The sequence below is a fragment of the Rattus rattus genome, chromosome 15 (genome assembly GCF_011064425.1).
Source record: "Rattus rattus isolate New Zealand chromosome 15, Rrattus_CSIRO_v1, whole genome shotgun sequence".
Lineage (NCBI taxonomy): Eukaryota > Metazoa > Chordata > Mammalia > Rodentia > Muridae > Rattus > Rattus rattus.
Window position 1 is genome coordinate 60,386,739 of NC_046168.1, and position 22,781 is coordinate 60,409,519.

General features: G+C 37.3%; 1 protein-coding gene across 1 annotated transcript in view; it reads left to right on the forward strand.

Annotated features, from left to right (window-relative positions):
- Dcc (DCC netrin 1 receptor) overlaps positions 1-22,781 on the forward strand; it is a 1,074,495-nt gene that overhangs the window by 789,425 nt on the left and 262,289 nt on the right. The window contains exons 10-12 of the mRNA XM_032886223.1: positions 14,758-14,906; positions 15,489-15,627; positions 21,667-21,716. Of these exons, the coding sequence (XP_032742114.1) occupies positions 14,758-14,906; positions 15,489-15,627; positions 21,667-21,716 (338 nt within the window). The remainder of the gene's footprint in view (positions 1-14,757; positions 14,907-15,488; positions 15,628-21,666; positions 21,717-22,781) is intronic.

Below are 22,781 nucleotides of genomic sequence, written 5' to 3' on the forward strand. Positions count from 1 at the left end.
AGCTGACTAAGAAACCATCACATATACATGGCTAAAAAAGCAGGTTTTTCACCATTGTAAGTCTTTAAGTATGGAGCCCAAGTGTCAGTAGAGCCACATTCCTCTCTAGATTCTGCAGGAATAAAAAATCTTTTCTTATCCTTTCTTAGCTTCTACTGCATTTTGGCAAGGAAAGGTATTTCTTAGCAAATGTCTGTAACATGTTAAGCTCTGTCAGTATCATCCTTTCATAGCCTTTTCATTTCTGAGTTTCTGAGTGTTTGATTCTGTTTTGAAAATGGACGTGCTCATGTTGGATTTATGGCTCACATCAATAATGCTAATTGTATCTACAATCCAAATAAGGGCATGTTATACAATTGCAAGACCACATGCATCTGGTGAGAACTTTTCAACACATTAATGCCATCCTACAAAAATTGGTAGCATTGTTAGACTGTAATCTGATTAGGGAGTAAACATATCATGTTTCTTTTCAATAGATTAATATGTTGGCTTTAATAATTTAGAATGAGTTTAGTTTTGGTCTCTCAAGAAAAGTTTTTTTAAATGAATTAATGTGGTGGATTTTATATTTTTAAAAGTGTTCACTTTTTAGCTGTCAGGAAAAACAACAGAACAAAGACTTTTGATATTCTGACATCTCCAGGGTCTTCAAGAGTATATTTGATATGTTCTTCTTTCCATATATTCTTGGAGACCTGCAGGACCCAGTACTTCATGAACATTAAGGACTGAATACTAGGCTGGTAAGGAAAGTAGAAAGTGAACACAGTCTGCTTGAGACAGACCCTGCAATACTCTCAAGCAGAGCTGTACAGTCACAGAGCACATAGTAGGGCAACACCTCTCCCAGACACCATAAGTTGTTATGTAAAATGCCCAGTTCCTGTTTTCAAGTTGTTGAATACACTCACCTATGTCCCCTAACCAAAAAAGTTACAGGTTATCGCTCTTGTTCTTGGTCACCATCTAAAGCTTGGTGTAAAACCCTTGGCTCTGAAGCCAACTTCTCTATAAATCAGGGGACATGGAAAAATCAAGCTTGCATTGACTTGGAACCTTCACCCCCACCTAATTTGATTCATAGTGTTAGACGATGCTACCAAGTGGGGAAAATCATCAACATCCCTCTCCAGCTATGAGCTCTGTAGGTTACAACAATGAGTGCATGGATGCAGGATTTCATAAAGTCCAGTTCTATCTGAAGTGCTATTGATAGTTAATGGCTGCTGTGCAGGGAGAAGGAGATTGGGGATTGATTTACTTATTTATTTATTTATTTATTTATTTATTTATTTATTTATTTATTGGTTCTATAGCTATATACCTACAGGTAACCCTAAGAGGAAACAGTGGGTTTAAAAAGAAGAAGAAGAAAGTAAAAGAGCACATGCATTCAGATGGGAAAATGGTGAGGAGGATGAAGGAGGAATTGAAGAGGAAGAAATGAGATAGATATGCACATATATAAACATTTCGAATAAACATATAAAAATCTTCCTACCAGTGTTTCTTCCCAGGTATCTGTACCCACATCTGAGCCTCACAATTTCAAAGGTTACGATGCTACACAGTAGTCATGTGTCATTATCTTAGTACCTATTGAATTAAACCAAACTCGTTTCCTCATGCTTGGAAAACACAGAATTCTGGCTCAACCCAAGTCCTGGACTGCTTTGACAGGATTAAATATGGCAAGACTAATGGAACTAGACCTTGGGTTTCAATCTACCATAATATTCATATCAAAGAGCAGTGTGTATACAAGCTAATATCAAATGAGACAATTTTGAAGAAAAAGTAAAATCCAAAGTAATTTCATTTTTAAAATGCCTCTTTAATGACACAACATTATCAACAATTCACCATTGTGAAGCATGAGTCCACAAATCCTGTCTATAGCTGTAATGTATTGGATCACCCTGCCATGATTGGAAGTATAACAGCTTCGGTGGTATAAGATAACTCATGTCAGAGGAACATATTGAAAACACATTTGTTAATCTTAACCAAAGGTCTTTACTTAGCTAAGTTTCACTGGTATTTTGCAGTGAAATATAATCATTATTTTATTTTTCTAGGGGTTTGATCAACTTGCATTTTTAAAAAAATGCTTAGGATTACCAAAAATGGATTTTTTTTTTAAATTTCAGTAGTTTGATGGATGACAAAACATAAGAGTTACCTACAAATAACAATGCATTCCTTTTGACAGATCATTCGTAGTTTGGGCATTTAAATTTAACAGCTTAATTAGCTTATTAACCTGGAATATGAGTTGCTTTATGTCTTCATTGTTGTTATAATATTTTTGCCTACCTCCATGGAAATATTAATCATTTCCTCCATTCTCATCGCCAAGGTTGCTAATTGCTATACTAGACTTGACTATGTCTGCACTACGTATTCATAATGATGGCTTCTAACCACTGTGGCTACTGACCACTTGGATGTTGGCTTTCCTCAACTGAGGGTTGTTATAATTACAAAACAGATATAATATCGTATAAAGTTACAAAACATGCCATTTAATTTTTGTATCAATAGTTGAGCCAACACATTCAATCTGAGTGAAATGTGTAATATTACAATTAATATTCCTCCTATCAGATCTTTTCAACAAATTTGCTACATGGTTTAGGCTACCTGTGAGCACTTATGGGCCACATGTATCTTTTACATGAAGATGGCTTGCATGTGTGTCTTGTGGCTAATTCAGGCTAAGGACAAGTTTGGAATGTTGCCAATCTTATACTGAGTTTCAAAGTGCTTGGGATCTAAAGTTCGAACCTGTCTCCACCCCATACACCAAATAATTACTCATAAACTCATACACCACCAAGTATGATATATAGTCCTCTTGCTATAGTCCTCTTTTATTCAGTATGAAAATTAGTATTCTTTGAGTGCCAATTAAAGTCATGTCCTTCACTTGATATCAGTCCTTCTTTATATATTCATGGGTATATACACCAAGGCAATGGCCTACAGAAAGAGAAATCTGTTTGGATGTAGCACAGGAGGCTAGTGGAACTGTGTTAAGTCTTCGACCTCTGATTTACTGCCCAAGTATGTCCTGCTGCTGCTATCTACGAACAAGCCTGAATCCTCCAAGTGGTTAATAAACTTCTTATCTTTTGAATACTGAAAATAAAATAAACTTAATCCTCAGGGCGGTTCAGTCAACAGACCGAGAGCCTTTTAGATGCTTCCTGGTGATAGGGGACAGCCAGGTTTTCTGTCCTTTTTGATTATCAGCCTTTCTCTGAGAAGCATGTATGTGTATGGGCAGTAAAGGTGCTTCTTGGAGATAAATGTCAGTGGAATCACAGAGTGAATATTAATTTCAGGATCTTCAAGGTCAGATGTCTGTCCAGGTCCATTGTCACTGAAATGTTTATTGTTGCTGCTTCTAGGAATGATCTTGAATCTTCCCATCACTTTCCAAGCATCAAGGAAGTGAGGAAGAGAAACATTTCAGCATGCACAACCAGTGCTCAGATGGGAAAAGAACCGTAGGACAGTCTCATCTATCATCTATGCCTTAAGTATGATCAAAGTTCAAGTTTACAGGATCTAACTTAGGAGAAGAATGGAGAGAAAACCAGCAGAAATGACCAGCTGATGCTCTTGACAAACAATGACTGTATATGGGAAAAAGGAAAAAAAAGAGCAGAGGAGAAAAACTGACATTTAAGCATCTTCCATAGGTTCATTCTTAGACATAGGGTGAGAAATTAACTAAATGGGAACACAAGAAAATTAACGAGAAGGGAAGATGAAGAAAGGACCTAGCCTATGATTATAATTAGGGTAGAATCCCCTTGAGTGCACAATGTAGCAATGAGGATATAGTAAGGGACAGACACTCTGGTAGTCACCTGCCCACACTACAGAGTTTTCACACACACATGGGCCCAGCTCTGTGTGTTGCCGTGTTTCTCATCTCAGAGAACAGCACTCAAGTTGCCAGCTATGCAGGTCAGTCTTGTAGGTGGTTGAACTCTCCCTAGCCTTCCTTCTCCTATCAACTGAAGTCTTTAATGATGCCCTTAAATCTCTGTGTCTTCATCACCACAAACATCATTATCATTCTGGGTAAGGCTGAATTTCTACTTTTTTTAGAACTCCAGAATATTTATTATTTCAATGTCCCCATTTATCCATTTAGTCTCACTGCTTATTGTAGATTGATCACAGAATGCCAAAACTCATCAATTGCTTTGTGAGTCTTAAATGATGAGAAAGAGATGGGCTTTTGAGGATAACTTCATCCCTTGGTAGTTTTAGGATTCCTTCCCACTTTAGATTCTCTTGCTCTTGACTCTTTGTGGTTCCTCTTTGCCCCCTATGAGAAAAATGTATTGTGTTCCCACACCAATTATCATAGTTCCTGACACACTATAAAATCTGGGTAATATTTAACAAGAATTTCATTTTTGTTATGAACCATGAAGAGTTCAATATATATCTTTAAAGCAGGACCTATATGAACCCGCCTTTTAAAATAAGGCAATTCAAGTTCAAAGACTTTAAAAATTCTTGACCTTGTCGACAGGTCTGAGTGATGTTTATAGATTTGGACCTATGGTTCCTGACTTCTGAAGTTATACATATTTCTGCTAGCCTTTGTTATCAAATATTAATTGAATGGGACCTTCTGGCACTTGGCTGTGCCAGGACATCTGACATTTCAGAAACTTATGTTAAGGGAATAGAATTCTATGTGTTAAGAGAATAGAGTTCTAAATGTTTTCCTTAATTGATAGTCCCTCCCCAAACAGACTGTTTATCCAAGGCAGTTTCTTAGCATTGGAAGACCAGAAATAGATAAACAATAAAATGCATCCCCCAAAGAGATGGTCTCTACTAAGGTAGGATCTCTTTTTGTTATGTGGATAAATCTGTTCACTTAGTTGTCTGGAAAAGATTGCTGTTACTTTCTCCTCTAACAAGTGGCAGCGGGGTTCTTTTATAAAAAGCGATGTATACATGTCTTTTACGGCTCTATTAAAACTACAAATATCAGATATCGATTCCTCCTGCACTGACCACAGTACAAGCCTCCTTCAAGAAAGGCTGCTGGGACTTGTTACATTATCGCCATGGGAAACGCTCTGGGTTGTGCATAAGCTGAAGACACCTGCCTCTCTGGTACTTATCTATTTATAGAGAGCTGAGATTTTTGTGTGCAGAAATTTAATCCTGAAGTATAGATGAGTCTCAAATCAGCGTGAAGCAAGCAGGGGCCAGAAAATACGCTTCCTGGAGGTAAAGCTTCTAAAGGAACGAAACAATAACTTGGTATCTGCCTATGCTGGAAATAAAACCATGAAAGTCACTCTTCGTGGACATATACGAGTGGGTAGAAAGTCTCAATTATTATTTGTAGAAAAATCTTTGCCATATGATGAAGTCCTCTCTTGGCAAGGTGTGATTTATTACCACAATCCTGATGAGGATTATTAATATATCCTGGTACACTTTTCTTCCAGTTCCCATCAGATGTCATACCTATTCACGTTTTTCTAACAGTCCTGGAATTAGGAAGATGAAAACACATTTTTTCCCTAATCCTGTGGCAAAGTAAGAGAAGACAGGAAATGAGTGAGGAACTGTTTTTGAGAGCATTGGCACTAGCTACTGGATTATTTGAATGCTTTGTGTGTGTGTGTGTGTGTGTGTGTGTGTGTGTAATTTCCTATAAACTTCATATGATAATGCAACCATGATAAAATTTATGATCACAGCATGTGTGTCTTGTCCCCATGATTATTAAATAGCAGAAAGGATCTTACTTTGGATTTAGGACTCAGGTGTTTGTTCCTGACACTCTCTCAACTACCCTAGACTCAATGAGCACTCATCACTACTTTATTTGAAATGACTGAAGTTTTTCACAGCTTCTCAGAAAATTCCTTTCAGAATTCAATTTTTGTGAGCCAACTTTTGTCACCGCTGATTTTTTTTTAAAAAAAAGGTAATATTCAAGTTTTGTGTGGATTGAACTCATAGTCCTCTTGCCTTGGCTATCCAAGGGCTATCAGACTTGATTAAACTGAACCTCTAGACAAACATTTTGAGAAGAACATGGGTGCTTTTTGAGCTTTCCTTGGGTGTCATTAGTGATACCACATTTTTTTCCTCTAAACTTTGTAGAATTAAATTGTAGTCACTAATTGTGTGTTATAACACAAAGCAGCAATTTAATTACAGTACCATACATTGTGAAAAAGTGACTCGTGTCCTTTTAATGAGCTTCTCTTATTTAGTTCCAATTAGAACTTCTCGTACTAGGTTTTATTTTTTTTCCATTTTCTTTTTATTTCATCTTTTTTTACAGTCCCGACTTTACCCGCTCCCACTCCACTCTCTGACTGGTCCACATCCCATCCCTCCTCCCCACCTCCATGACAGATGTCCTCACCCCCCACCACCACCCAACCAGACCTTCCCACTCTCTGGGGCCTCCAGTCCCTTGAGAGTTAGGTGCATCTTCTCTGACTGAGTCCAGACCCCTGGCAGTCCTCTGCTATGTATGTGTCAGGGGCCTCATCTCAGCTGTGAGTGCTCAGCGTCTAAGAGATCTCAGGAGTCCAGGTTTATTGAGATTGCTGGTCTTCTAATAGGTTTGCCCTCCTCTTCAGCTTCCTCCAACTTTACCCTAATTCAACACAGTTGTCAGCAGCTTCTGCTCATTGGTTGGGTGTAAGTATCTGCATCTCACTCTTTCAGCTGCTTGTTGGGTCTTTCGGAGGGCAGTCATGATAGGCCCCATTTTAGGAATACACCATAGCATCAGTAATAGTGTCAGACCTTGGGGCCTCTCCTTGAGCTGGATACCAATTTGGGCCTGTCACTGCACCTCCTTTTCCCCAGGCTCTTCTCCATTTTTGTCCCTGCAGTTCTTTCAGACAGGAACAATTCTGGATCAGAGATTTGGACTGTGGGATAGGGTGGATGGCAACCCCATCCCTCCACTTGAAGCCCTGTCTTTCTACTGAGGTGCACTGTACAAGTTCCCTCTCCCCACTGTAGGGCATTTCATCTAAGGTCCTTCCCTTCAAGTCCTGAGAGTCTCTCACCTCCCAGGTCTCTGGTACATTCTAGAGGGTCCCTCACCTCCTACCTCCCAAGGTTGCCTGTTCCCGTCTTTTTCTGCTGGCCCTCAGAGCTTCAGTCCTTTTCTCCCCCTCACCCAAGTTTTACCTGAAGTCGCCATCATCTGAAGTGTTCATCTAGAGCTACGGTAGCTGTCCACCTTACCAGACTTTCCTAAAAGGCAACCAGAATGAATTACCCATCAGATTAATTTTTATTAATGTCTCCTGATTCATCAAATTCTTCTCTCTTCCTTAAAACCAATTTTTCCAGCAATGAAAATCTTAAATGTTTTTCAATAGCAGTTTTCACCAAAGGCACTGCACTCTCCCCTCTGATACCTTAAAATTAATCGTTAGATTGATTCCTAGAAATACTATATGTTTAGACATCTACTCTTACCAAGTACTATAAGAACCCACGATAAATTTCTAAGCAGTTTTACCTGCTTACAGTATTTTAATGTTTTCTTAGAATATATCTGCCTCGGAATATTTCACAGTGCTGAAGAGAGAACAAAAGATAAAAACATAGAGTAGCATTAAACTTCAAAGCCAGCTGTTCCTTGAATGTAAACATTCCGATTGCAGTGGGAAATAAGTAAGACCCAGCTTCTCTGGGGGTGTAAACACCTTCACAGCCCTGCTGAAAATCAGATTTTTGTAAATGGGAGAGTTTTTCCTGGACTCCACTTTGAAGAAGCGCTTCAGCTTTATGTTAGAATTCAATGTGTTAGTTACTCTGCTATGTTCGCCTTACTATGGAGTGAATGGGTGGTTCTCGAAAAGGCTATGCCCGTGCTAAAGCTTCTACAGATTGATCAAACTCCCACAATCAGGTTCACTATGATCAGGATAATACAATCAGTCAGCACAATCAAGTTTATAACCTAAAGCTGCCATCGACATACACGAATTGCATGACTTTGAAACTTAGTTGTACTTCTCGATTTTTAATGCTACATTTGCATTTTCTGGATCATAAAAGCAGTTATAATCCCTGGTTTAAATGGGCTACAATCTTGGAGCCTGGACAGATGCCTCAGTGGTTAAGAGTCCCGCCTGCTCTTCCAGTGAATCTGGGTCTAATACCTTCGACCACAAGGCAACACACAATCTTCTCTGACACCACTCTCAATGGACCCAACATTCTCTCTTGTTTGCTTGGGATCTGTGCATGCACATAGTTCACAGGCATGCAGACAAAGCATTGATACAGAAAGTAATTAAATAGCAGTTACTGAATAAAAATAATATTTGATAATTCCAACAAAGAGTCAAGAATATTTGCCACACTTTTCATTTTTTGGCAGTGTTTTAAAACTGAAATTTAATATGCTGAAGTTTATATGCTGTTTGCAGAAATGTTACTAATAGTTGCTGTAGTGAAAACTTTGACCTATCTTACTAGCAGTATATTATCATTTTGTTACACCCTTTAATCGATATAATTATTAGACTACTTAACCTTAGTGTGACTCATTAGGGCTGTATATAGTATATGAACATCACACATATAATCACACTGAGGTATAATCACACATACCTGTATATTCCTAAGTAATACATAAGTTCTATGTTACACACTTCCCACATTGTGCATATTCTTATGTAGCTGTATCTGTACACTATTTATGCACAGTTAAATACATGATGACACTGTCAAGTGTATCATGCATTAGTAGAAAAATACCTATTAAAACTTGTTGAGGTAAATAAAAAAGGCAGCATGACAGGTTCCCTCGCGTACTCAGGCGGTTGCTCTCTCACTAGTCCAGGCTCCATGGGGCCGTAGGAACTAACGCTAATTTATCCCAGTAGCTCCACACTGTCCCCACGTACTCTCAGACCCAGGCGGTCTGCGAGCCATTCTAGCAAGGCACGTTGCCTCGCTGCTTTACTTTCACCCACAGTTCCCTTGGCGGGTTGTTACCACGTCAGGCATACATATCCCAAATCTGAGGCGTGTTTGGTGCATCTGCAACCTCTCTTGAACTAGTTAAGTCTCCACATGAAAGAACACACCACGTAATAACCTCTGATCCAATAGATAAGATATAATTTGCCTACCTAGACGGCACAAAAATCCTGTACACCTCCATCTCTTAGAAATATTCATAGCAACCTGTAACTATGCACAGAGAAGAACCTTAACATCTGCGGCCATGTTCTTCTCCCAGCTCCTTCTCTCCTGCGTCTCCCTCTCCTTCTAAAGCCTCTGTTCCCGCCTCCCTTCCTTCTTGTCCAATGACTGGCCTCATTTTATTTTGTCTGCCTTCACCTGCAAAATGACGTCAACCTACAAAAACTAGAAGCGAAATAAAGAGAAAATAATTGTTTTCTCCAAGAGAAACCTTTAACACTCCTGTGGCTTCTTACTACAAATCTACCTGTGTATTTTTTTTAATTCCTCCTTGCCAAATTACTATCATATCACCTAAATATGTCTCATTCAGTCAAGATTCATTACAATGATAATTATATTGCTAGTAGATTTTCTGATGTTGCCTTCCCTACGTAGAGAATAGAAACAGATTTCATAGAAATATTACTAAAGCTGTTAACTACAGGATTAAAAATTCAAGAGGCAATCAAAGCGTGCACTTTATTATCAATAATTGTGAGTAGTTTCAGAAATGAGTTACATGTGAAATGGTTTTTTAGCAAATCATTGGCAGGAGAAATTTCTCCTAAAAGGAAGAGAACTTTGTGTGTAAAACCCATTCAGATCACTAGAGAAGATTTCTTAGATTGCTCGTTATCCTTAACACTCACCCCAAATCACTTTTAAATTATTAAGCAGATAAAGAGAGTCATCTTGAGATTTCGGTCCTGACTTGAGGGTATATGACTTATGAATCATTATTTGAATGACAACACATACAATGCCTTTTTAATTTTTTTCTTTCAGAATGAGGCATTTCTTTGGTTCTTCAAGAGTAATAGCTGTTAAATTGACAATTTAGGAACATTAGAACTCATTGTACTTTACAGTCATTTAAAAGAAAAAACTTTAAATATTCAGATGTTCGGCTACATATCCGCTGACACTAACATTTGTCTTCATTTCAGATTTCCAGCTGAGAACCATCAGTGTAATGGCTGAAAGACATTAGCTCAGCCAGTGTTCTCTGGGCCTGGGCATTCCTTTATCTTCCTTAACCATTTCCTGGAAACCTTTAGATTCATTTTCTTGTTTGGGGCAGATTTTTGAAATCCCAAGAATTTAGACTACACAGACTGAATAAAAAATAATTTAGGCTTTTGAGGTTTAGGAAAGCACATTATATATAGCCAGATGCCTTAAACGATATGACAAAGAAAAGGAAAGGATGCCATAGCTACCTGTGCATATGTTATGTGACTTCTTGTTCAAGAGAATAACATTTAAAACACTGTTGGGTATGACCCAGTGAACCGAATGCTTTTAAAATGCTTATCCTTCAAAGAGTGAAAAGGAGCTGCTATAAAAACACACCAACGTTTTAATTTACTGGTTTTTGAGTAAAAGTTGAAGATGGGTCTGAAGGAATGGCTAAGCTGTTGAGAGCACCACTGTTCTTAAGGAGGACACGGGTTCAATACCCGGTACCTACATGGCAGTTCACAAGCTGTAACCGCAGTTCCAGGAGCTTGAGAATTCTCTTCGGAGGGTTCAGGGCAGCAAGTACGCATGTGGTCCACAAACATACATGAAAGCAGACACTCAGAAAATAAACAGTTATGACGATGACTAGTAAGCGAAGGTTGAGGATGTCTCTAAGGTGAAAACCTAACACAATTCCCAATCAGTAATTGTGATTTGAGAGAGTGAATCACTGATTTTGTTCTAGAACAAAAGTAGCCTGAGATATTTTAACACATTAGTCATTGCCATTCAGACTCACGGACCCAGATGACAGAAACTATGGACTCACACCTTCAAATATTCATTTACTGTTTTGATAAGATGAAAACAGAAAGTCAATAAATTATTTAATAACAAATTCAGGTAAGAGGTGAATTAGATAAGAGTGCCAGACTCCCTGATGGTCATTCTTCCATCTGTAATCATTTCAACGTAGTTCATTAACCCATGCCTCCATCTCTCCTTTTTTCTTTCTTTTTTATTGGTTACTTTATTTATTTACACTTCAAATGTTATCCCTCTTCCCAGTTTCCCCTCCACAAGCCCCTATTCCCTTCTTCCTCCCCTGTGTCTATGAGCGTGCTCCCCCACCTGTCCACCCACTCCTGTCTCAGTGACCTAGTGTTCCCCTACCCTGAGTCACCAAGCCTCCACGGGATCAAGGGGCTCCCCTCCCAGTGATTCCAGATAAGGCAATCCTCTGCTATATACCCAGCTGGAGCCAGGGGTAACCCCTGTGTACCCTTTGGTTGGTGCTTAAGTCACTGGGAGCATTGGGGTATCTCTCCTACCTCTTCCTCCCTTTCTCACCCCCCCACTTGGTTTTCCCTCCCCTCCTGTCCTCAGTACGATTGTATTGATGAAATACAGTATGATTGATTTTGATGAAATAATTGACTAATATGTCACTTGAAGGTTAATATACATCAAAGTTTTACGAGTAAATGCTTATCTTATAATACATATGACCATATGTAATCACAGATTTCTGTTCCCAGTGTAAACAGTGACATCTAATATATTTCATTGGCTGCACTGTGACTATTTAACTTGTCCTTAGACACAGGTGTTGCATTGAATTTCTACCATAATCCAATATTAAATTTTTAAAATGTAGTTGGTTAGACTGACATTGATTGATGAGTCACTAGCATAGATTATGCCCCTGTCCTAAAGTCATTGCATTATTGGAAGAAATAGGTAGCTTGAACTGAGACGGAAAGAAATTAGATGCGGCTTGCCACAAATTATTGTCCAAGGGGATCAGTATTAAACACATCTTGGGAATGATGAGCAGTTGAACCCATTAAGTTTCTTGACTGACACACTAAAATGTAACGATATGGAAAGCTGGAACTGTTGTTAACTGTATTGATTTCACATCTAAGACTCGCCTTTGAATATTCGTGTGTATTCCTTTTAGTTTCTCTCTTCTTTGCAGCTCATATGCACGTATCATGTATGTGATACCACATTAACTATATTTTAATGTATTTTCTAGAAAGTACCTGAATACAAGCATTATTGTTTTGAATTCATTCTTACATATGTATAAATATACACCTGCAACTCACACATGAAAAACATATTACCCATATATGTAATTAGGACCAAAATTCAAAACGAAAAAAATACAAACTCTTACAATTGAATTTGTGGCACTGCTATGAAGAGTAAATACTTAAAACTCAACTGAATCCCTAGGGACGCCATGAAAGGAGCACCTTTAATCTTATTCAGAGTATGGAATTTTGATGAGGACTATACTTAATTGGTTTTAATTTTTCTATGTAAATATATTCAGGTGTTTAAGGCTGTGGTGTCTTAATACATGAGAGTATCTATAATATTCTTTCCATGTTATAAAACCTTAAGCTATATTTTAAGGTACAGTAAGATATAAGATAATGACATAGCATTGAGACTTCATCCTAGCAAAGAAAATGTTCTCCCTGGTCAGGCAGCCCATGACACACTTGAAACAAACACTCTGAATGATCCTTGGTATCTGTTATATATGCTTGGAATTCTCCTAAAAGTCCATGTCCATGCCTTCCCTGAATAGTGTCTAATGACCATTAGCAATGTAGACAAGTATAACCAATGAATAAATGATGAGCGTTGGCACCACCCATGTCAACTAGGTCCATATTAGGGTAGTAACGGTCTGATATTCTGTAATCAACAGCATTTAATAAACATAAATACCTATTACAAAGCACATGGGCTCACATGGACACATATTCCAACCTTATGCTCATCATAATGCTAAAGACATCAGCGATCACTTGTATTAAATAATCACTTGTATTGTCTAATCAATAAGGAGTACATGACATAATATGCTTTAGGTTACTTGGTAACAACAGGGTTGGTAATTTCTCCAGTGGTTTTATCCATGCGGAACAACATTCTCGAACAATTCCTGTGTAGAAAGCTTTGTGTGTAAACTCTTGACACCGTGGCTGCTTCCATTATTAGCGAATCTAGATGGTGCTTTAACTGTTTTCACTGGGAACGCTATGATACCAAGTAGCAGCAGTCAAGATCAGCTGCAGGGGACACATTTCATTCTCAGGGCTTACAAGTGGGAGCTGCACATACCCCTACAGTGTATTTCTTTACAATGCCTGCTGAAAACGGCTATGAATTTAACATCTCTTATTCTTTGGTTCCCAAGCCTCAAGATTGTTTGACTTTCAACAAAGTTGATGCTGGTTTTTTCATGAGGGATATGTGGGTGTGCACTGTCTCTCTCTCTAGTACAGCCTCGGCTCTGACGGGAAGACTTCCCGTCAGATTCTCATGGGCTTCATTCAGGACAGAGGAGTGATGCATAACTTCTCATGCCACAGTTTTAATCCCAGGATGGGTGTAGCACCCATGCTTAACACTTTTTCTCTGCAAAGTTGCCCCCTAGTACCTAAAGAGTCAGGTGAAAGCAAGTTCATAAAAACAAACAAACAATCCAAAAACAGTAAACAACAACAGCAACACCCTGCTCACTAGTAAGTAGAAAGCATTTGGATTCTATCTTAACCACCTCATTGTGAGACGAGGGAGGAGTAACTGAAATTAGTTCTTCTATTCCAGTGGCTGTGTGTCAGTCTCCCAGGTCCCTAGATTTATTTTACCTTGGGAAACCAAGACGGGGAACCTTAAAAATCTGTCTCAAATTTTTAAATATTACATATTCCTCCCATGTCTTAACCAAATCATGAGTTAATTGCAGTTTGTCTCTTGTCTTTTACTTTCTTCATCGTAACTCAGGAAGGAACATTCCTCACATATTTCCATTTATTCTAAATATTAGATGCAAAACCAGATTGAAATACTAGCTTTTACTGACAGAGAAATCTGAAAATCTATGACTCTTCAAACTCAACTAAACAGAAGGGTTTTGATTCTAGATAACGGTTCTGTCCTATCTAATTTCATTAGGAAACAAATGACTTATCCTTGATTAAGAATGGTTATGAGAGAATATATAGAAAGGTTAAACTGAAAATAAAATCCTTTATAAAAAAGTTAACAGGAACCAGAATCTGCTACATGATAAATCGCTGACTGAAAGACCACGAGATGAATTATGCATAGGTGCGTTGCTCATTTGATTAAACAAAATCATAATATTAAAGTTATAAAAATTGTAATTTCTTCTTCTTTCAGCAGCTATTAACAATAAAGGTGGGAAAGCCTACTAGCAGAGTGAAAACATTTCTCGATTAAAAGTTTAGATTGAGAAACTTAACTTCTCTCTGTCATCATCCTAGTCACTTTTACTCTGGCCAGTCTCCTTAAGATATGAAATTAAATGAGTTATTCAATTTATACACTCTTTCCTTTGAGTCAAGATTGTTTATAAAAGTTTCATTTTCTTGTACTTTCACATTTTAGACTAACATTGTTATTTCTTGTTACCCTACAAATAGCGCAGACTATTTTTTTCTTCCTTGAACTGTACAGATTAAATATGTGTTTTAAGAAAGCAAGTATCTTATTTACATCAATTTCTTTTATCCACAGTGCAAGTTCCAGGGCCAGTAGAAAACCTGCATGCTGTATCTGCCTCTCCTACCTCAATTCTTATTACATGGGAACCCCCTGCCTATGCAAATGGTCCTGTTCAAGGTTACAGATTGTTTTGCACTGAGGTGTCTACAGGAAAAGAACAGGTGGGTAAGAAATGAGCCTGGCATCTACCTCCTGGGTGACTATGTAGCCAAAGACATAGGGCGCTTGCCAGATCCTGATACAGTTCATCATGTAGCATGACTATTGAATAGCTCATTCTTTCCAAGTACAATCATTGTGATTTAGAGAGGAAAAGTTTCAGTCTACACCACATAAAACTAGTGGCAAATTGTCTGAGAGTTTCAGTATCTGTAGATTTATTTCTTCAAAGAGGACAATCTATGATTTCTTGACAAATTATTTGATTTTGGGTACTTCTATTAGCAAAGTTCTGAGGTGGGTAGAATAACCCAGACTACTCAGTGCTCTGAGTGGTTTAAACAAATTGAAACTTAATGACTATAAAATCGCATGATGATGTTTTAACATGGATCTGCAGAGTAGTTTGGACTTTAGTGGGGGAGTGTCTGGCTCAAGGATGGTTTTACAGCAATTCATTAAAGGGCTAGAGTGTGCGTCTATAAACGAGTGTCTAACATTCAATTCGCTGACTGCCCAGGATGCCTGCCATTTCTGCTTTAATGTGCTTCCTTAATAACGATTCTGGCATTTTATATCTCCAGAATATTGAGGTTGATGGACTCTCTTATAAACTGGAAGGCCTGAAAAAATTTACGGAATATACTCTTCGATTCCTTGCTTATAATCGTTATGGGCCGGGAGTGTCTACCGATGACATAACAGTCGTTACACTTTCAGATGGTAAGTGACGAACGGTGAAGCTTAACTCACGTGTCTGTTGAAAAAAAAGAAAAAAAGATTGTGCATATGTTATTGATTCTGTGGTAAAGATTTTTTTGGACTAATATGCTTTGCAATGTTTTACGATAAGTAAAAGACATAGGCAATTTATTCACAGTCCTGTCTTCCAATTTAGATTTCTGATTCAGTTGCCTAACTCAGTCAGAATGGATTAAAGGACAATCCCAAAACTACGTCTACTTGTAAGAGTTCAAATTATTCCTGTACATGTGTTTGCTCATTTCTATTAGTGTGTGGAATAATATAGATGGTATGTTTCTCTCACTTATCATTTTTAAAATGCCCAGATGATTAAAAGTATAAATGATGGACTATACAGCTTAATTAGTAAATATACCCGAAGGACTTTTGCTAAGTAAACATGCACTTAAAATATTAGAAGTGAGCTTGAAAGTGTACACCTTTCTTTCCTCTTGCCTAACAAATGAAGATTAGACATATTTTTCAAGTGAAGTAAAAGGAGGAAGAAATCATAATGAAGATAATGGATTTAACTGGATGGTGTCAGGGGAAGCCGGTTACCAAAGGAATAAATGATAATGAAAGCCTGGGAAATTTAATAAATGTTACAGGCAAGTATATGGTTTAGAATAGCACTATGGAGATTCAGGCAGGTGCATGGCAGAGGCATCCTCATGAATACTAAAAGGACCAAAAGCCAGCTCGAGGCAGCATGGTTTCCCTGTTAGTATGTTTAGTTTTATAAATTATTGATATTTTGATTAAAACTGCCTTCAATTTCTGATTCTTGACCTAACAGTCTTTAATCTGGGAAAGTATTGAGGGGCATACTTCACAGAATATCAATGGCAAGAAGAAAGACAAGCGTGTTTTTAAGGTTATTCCAAAGAGAATACAGGATAAGGCTCATTTGCAATCTCACTTAAAAGGGTATTTTAATGTTAGGCCACTTCAGTATTAATTTTAATGCAATTCTTCTTTCCAACCGTCTGATTCTGTTATTCAAGACAGAACAGAATATGCAGTGGCTGAATAAATTACTTTATAGCTTATAATTATAAAAATAAAAGAAAAACAAATGAAAATGAGTATTTTACATAATTTATGTAGATTTCATTCACACTCTGAACTGTAATACTGCGGTCTTATTCTCCACTTTGATTTTAAATGTCATAAGTGAGAAAGATAGATTGTTAGTCATTAGTCCAAGAATTATCTTCTGGAAATGCTGCAATGCGCAGAAAATTGTCTGTCATTGATAAAGAAACTCTATGACTATCACCGCAAGTCAAAGTAGTGGTTGGGATTACTAAGTTCTCTTTATTAGATGCATTTGATAAGAAAAATGAGGGATTGTGGGGTGCTCCTGTGTGGCACCCTGACCTCATCTGTAACACCATCTTTATCATCAACTCAGAGCCTTTAACGTTCAATAAAACATGTGCTATTGGCTCCCACCTGGACAGTACCGAGTTCCCCTCTGTCTACTTCATCTCATGCTTGCTCTACTCCGCCATCCTCTGTTACTCATGCTAAGGTCATGCACCACACTGAGATGAACTGCCTTACATTAAAGGATCTCCCATTTTCATTCCTCTGTTGCACAGTGCTGGTCTCTGTCGATACTTGGTGTCATAAATAAAAATCAAATAGGCTAACCTATGCCCACACTAAAACAATGAATGGCATATGTATCAGTGTTATGTGGACCAGTACATAGTTCTGTTTTCTATTCTGTTAAACTTGTAAGATAATCTTTTGCCTATTTATGTGTTTCCATCAACTTGTGAAATTTGGCAGTAATTAGACAGGTTCAGTAAATATATATATATATATAAAAGTGTGTGGATTTTCCATATATATACATGTAACACACACACACACACACACACACACACACACACACACACATGTATATATATATATATATATATATTCCTCCTTAAAACACAGATGTAAATATATGAATAATCCTTGAAGGAAACCATTCCACAGAATTTATATTGGCACAGAGAAAAATGTTTAGGACAAAATTAAATGTGAGAAATCTATTGTATGAACTCAATATTCTAATGATTTTCTAGGTCTACTGACTTACTTGTAAATACCTTTATCCAGATACCTGCCATTTATAATTTAGCTCTACTATGATATTATCTTCTGGATTGAGGCATACTGTAGATCAAGATCCAAGAGCAGAAAAAAATTCAGGGGCAAAGTAAGCATCAGTCTATGCTCCTTACTGTTATAACTAATGCTTATGGCTTCTAGTCTAAGCCATCATCCACTTCTCCCGAGATTTCTCTAATGTTTACTTTCTGACGAAATTCAAAACTATGTTAAAACAAAGCATCTGAAACAGGGGTGCATGTATATGCCTGTAATTCCAGTACTTGAGAGATGGGGACTTGGAAATAGTAAGTTTGTGTCATCCTAGACACTCAGGGATAGCATCAAATGACCAAACACCAAAAATTAATACAGCCAAGCAACCAACTAACAACAATAACAGAAAAAATGGCAGCATTTTGTGATAAGTGCCTCAGATTAGCATGTTTGTAAAGGAGATCCATTACACACCATGAGTCAATTTGGTCAATGAATATATGAATATGGCAGCATGTCTATCTCAGAAACAAATTCAAATGTCCCACTTATTGAGATGCTGTAAGAAGCATGGAATGTGATTGACCTTCATCTTAGAATGTATAAAGCAGTAGGCTCTACCACACTGAGAAAAATCTCTGACATCGTCTCATCAACTTAATGATATACTGTCAGGGATGCCTTTACGTTCTGAAGATCAACATTTCCTCCCTCTGTACAATTATGAAAGATAAAAATAGGCATGGGAGTGTGTGTTGTGCTCACTTCCATTCAGTGTCTAATCCTATCCATTATCGATTGCTAACTACAATACTGAAGATGAATTCTCTACTTGCCCTGTAACAAGAACAACCAATATGCTGTCTATGGAAAGAAAGAGAGTGTTCTATTGTAGAAAATTAACAAAATAAACCAACACTGTGAAAGTAAAGATTTTTGAGAGTTACATTTTATTAATTATCAACATTTAATAAAAGTAATTTTGATGCCTCTAACATTGTCGTTTCCATACATATTGATCTCCTTGTTTTGGTTTTTGTGTATTAGAAAGTGGAAGTTAATGACTATTTAAGAAAAATAGTGGCATTTGAACATATCACATAACTTGCAAGCACAGACCCAGACCAAATAAAGAAATCTAGCACACTATGTCCTTCTTCCAAAATTCAATCAATAGCACCTGCTAAAGATTCAAATCATAACTGAGAGGATTACCAAAGTTTGCTTTTAAAAGAAAATGTGTTTCCAGACGTTTGTGAAATTATGTGAGATAAAGCAAGGGTATGTTCTGTTTCAACAAGGATAAAAATTGAAATTGCTTGTGGGCCATAAATAAGTTAGTTATGTTCCAACACTGACTGTTAACTTTAAAAGTCAACATTATTAACATTGAAGGAAGTTAAGATACGCAAAAGGCACCCAACAGAAACCCTAGGTGTACAGGCCTAACCAAGCATACCTTATTCCTCCTGGGTCTGAAACCAGTCAAATTAAGACACCGCTTCTTTAAAGTTAACAAAGCCTAATTAAAATGACTTAACAATGACATTTACATGGTTTCGATGAAGACAATAAATTAATTGCTTTAACAATGTTTCTAATATTCTGAAAAGGATTTTGGCATGCTCTATATAGAATTCATATTGGGGTGAGTATGAAATTTAAAATTATGCTTACCGATTAGTGAATGCAGTTTTAAGCCTTCGCATGTGTCTTCAGGGCAGACAAACTTTAACAAGGACCAGAGAACCTTTGAATGGAGAAATTATATTTAAGGCGTATTAGTTTAAAATGAGAAACAATTTTTCCCAAACTTTGGGAAGTGAGCTGGCAGTATGAGAAGACGCAAAGCATGGGACGGCTGGCCTGTCCCACTCTGCTGTGGTGGGGCAGGGCTCAGCAGGGTAAATGTTAAATTGTTACCAGAAAGTAAAAGGAGAATAAATAATCTACAGAACGTATCAGAGAAGGGTCAACCAATAGGAAACTCCAACTTCCCCTGGCATGATTTACTATATGCCCATAGAAGGAGAGCATTTCTAAGCTTCTGTAAGTGACAGCTCCAAGATGAGAGTAAGTGTGAGATGTGGTCAAAAATAAGTAGGGAAGCAAAATCTCAGTAGATCATGGGATATGTTGGCCACATGAAATGATTTATTATTGTTGGGAGGATTTTCTTTTGATTTTTAAAATTGACTGGTAAGTACTTTATAAATAATTTTACCCAAGCATCATTTCAATGTGTATGTAGCAAAGCTATTTATATTAAAAATGGGGAAAAATAAAAAAATAACTTTTATTACTACCTCATACCATCTCTGCCAATTAATCTTCTATTTTAACCGACGCTTCATGGATTTACACATAAGCCTAACAGTACCCTTCATATTGATGATTAAAATTAGAATTTAGAAAACATTTGGACATGTGAACACTGTATTCCATAATTCATTAAAAGTCATAATATTAACTAAAACAGCTGAGGTGTTCCCTAACTTATAGAATAATATTAAAGAATAATTGGTGGTTTAATTAACACATGACTCTGAATTTTTATCACAGAATACATTGGCTGCAATCTTTATGAAACTCTAATAGGTTCAAACCAAAGACAAATAAATTATTTCAATTTCCCTCATGTTCATAAAATTCCAGGAACCAATCCTTAAGTAGGTCTTCATTTCTCTTCTAGTCACTGATTCCATGAATGTTAATTGATTGTCAGTTTGAAGAATACAGAAATTAGTTGGGAATGTAACATGCTCTGATGGTGAATAATTTTTAAACAAAAATCGGTATAGGATATACCTAAGTTCAAGTCTAAATACTAGTACCCTATTAAAAAGCCAAAACCAACGAAACAAACAAAAGCAAAAGAACTGCAGACACCACCCAATTGACAGGAAAAGAAGAGGAAGCAGAATGGTGAAGGAGTCCTTAAAATGCATGAGTAGCCCAGTCCTATCACATCCACAAATGTGTCACAAGTAAAAATGAGAACAATTCATCTAAGAAAAATGGACACTATGAAGTCATTGGATACTGTCCCTGGTGCTATGGTGAGCAAGGAGTTTTATTTATTTGCAGTTCAACTCTGAGAACCAGAGTGTTTCTGGTTACATAACAGTTACCTGGTCAATGGTTGTCTTCATAATGCCCACATGGCTGGAGACATACTCTTTACATTTAGTAAATTTTCAGTACAGCTACCAAAAGGGAGCTGCATTAAGTCTCTTTTGGCATACATGTTTAACAATTTTTAAATGTAAGAAAAACAGTAGGAAACAGAAAATCCCCAAAGAAAAACAAGCCAGTCTTTGGTTAAGAGAATCTATGGGCCGAAGACTATTGAAGAATCTGCTTGCTTCTCCATCGTACAAGTTTAATTATAAGCAGCTAAACCAACAAAAAGCCATTTCCTGTTTACTCTCTCTATAATGCTAATAATGATAGCATTATAGGAATTGAGCAACACAGGTGTCTATCATGATGCTCTATTCCACCATAAAACAATACAGATCCTGAAAAAAAAAAAAGCATCACAATATGATAATCCTCGGATGCCACTAGAAAATCTCCCCTGTGTTTGCATAGATGCTACCAGGGGGTTTATCACAGAACTGGAATTAGATAGCATTATTTGCTATTACACCTGGTGCTCTTTTGTAAAATAGTTTTGGGGACTCAATAGATAGATAGTGTACTGACCTGGCCAATGAGACAAAAAAATAAGCAAGTGTTTATTTCTCTTCTCTCTAAGAATATTGAAAAGGGCTGCCTGCTCGCATTAACTTACTGAATTCTCATTATAAAGTCTGAAAAAATAGATATACCTTCTCTTTGCATCAGTGGGCTGGAATTTCTTTTGCAAGCGTCGGCAGTAACCATCACACCTTATTTGATTCCTTTCAGTGCCAAGTGCTCCACCTCAGAACGTCTCTCTGGAAGTGGTTAATTCAAGGGTAAGTCAGCCAATGGTGATCGCTTTATTACCTATTGTGAAATACTTTGCTTAGCATACGGTCAAGGAAGTACAGGACGTTGGCCTGAATAAAGGTAGGTTGTGGAGCAGCGCATTTTCTTTGAACAGAGTTACATACATTGGAGTAAAGAATTTTTTTTCTGGAAACGCATATGATTGTACAGGTGTTAAAAGTGTATGATCGTCTTTCTAACATGAAGAGAGCTTGTGTCACTTATTTATATCTCCAAATAGAGACAAAAGTGTAGTATTCAATTGCAGTATTCTAATTCAGAAAAAATTAAAGCAATCTTCAGTTCAGAAATCTTTTTATTCAATTTAATCTTTTGATTGAAAATGTATACAAAACATTCTGATTGTTGTTTTCCCTCCCACAACTTCCCCCATAGCCTTCGCACCTCACTCCACAAACATCCTACACCACGCATATTCTCTCTCTCTCTCTCTCTCTCTCTCTCTCTCTCTCTCTCTCTCTCTCTCTCTCTCTCTCTTTCTCTCTCTCTCCATCCCTCCCTACCTCCCTCCCTCCCTCCCTCTGTCCCTCTCCCTCCGCCCCCTCTCTCTGAACAGGCAAATAAAAACTCAAACAAATCGTAATTAAATGAATAAACAAAATAGTAGAAAAGGACAAAACATGCAGAGAGAGAAGCACATGCGTGCATGCAAACACACATATACACAAAAGCACACACACATATACACAAAAGCACACACACATATACACAAAAGCACACACACATATACACAAAAGCACACACATACACACACACACACATGCACACAAACAAAACCTGTAAAACACAATATTGAAAACTATAAAATCTAAAAAGAACAGTGAGTAGAGAAAAAAAAGTTATCCAACAAAAAATATGAGACAAAAAAAATCTACAAAAACATAACTGGGTTGTGTTTTGGTTTTGTAACATGAGATGTATCCTTAAATATTATTTATATACCCAGTAAGAATCCTGTGGAGGAAATATTTTTTTCTTGACAAGCAGGGGTCTACCAGAGAGAGCTTTGTATTTGGAATCAAGAGATTATG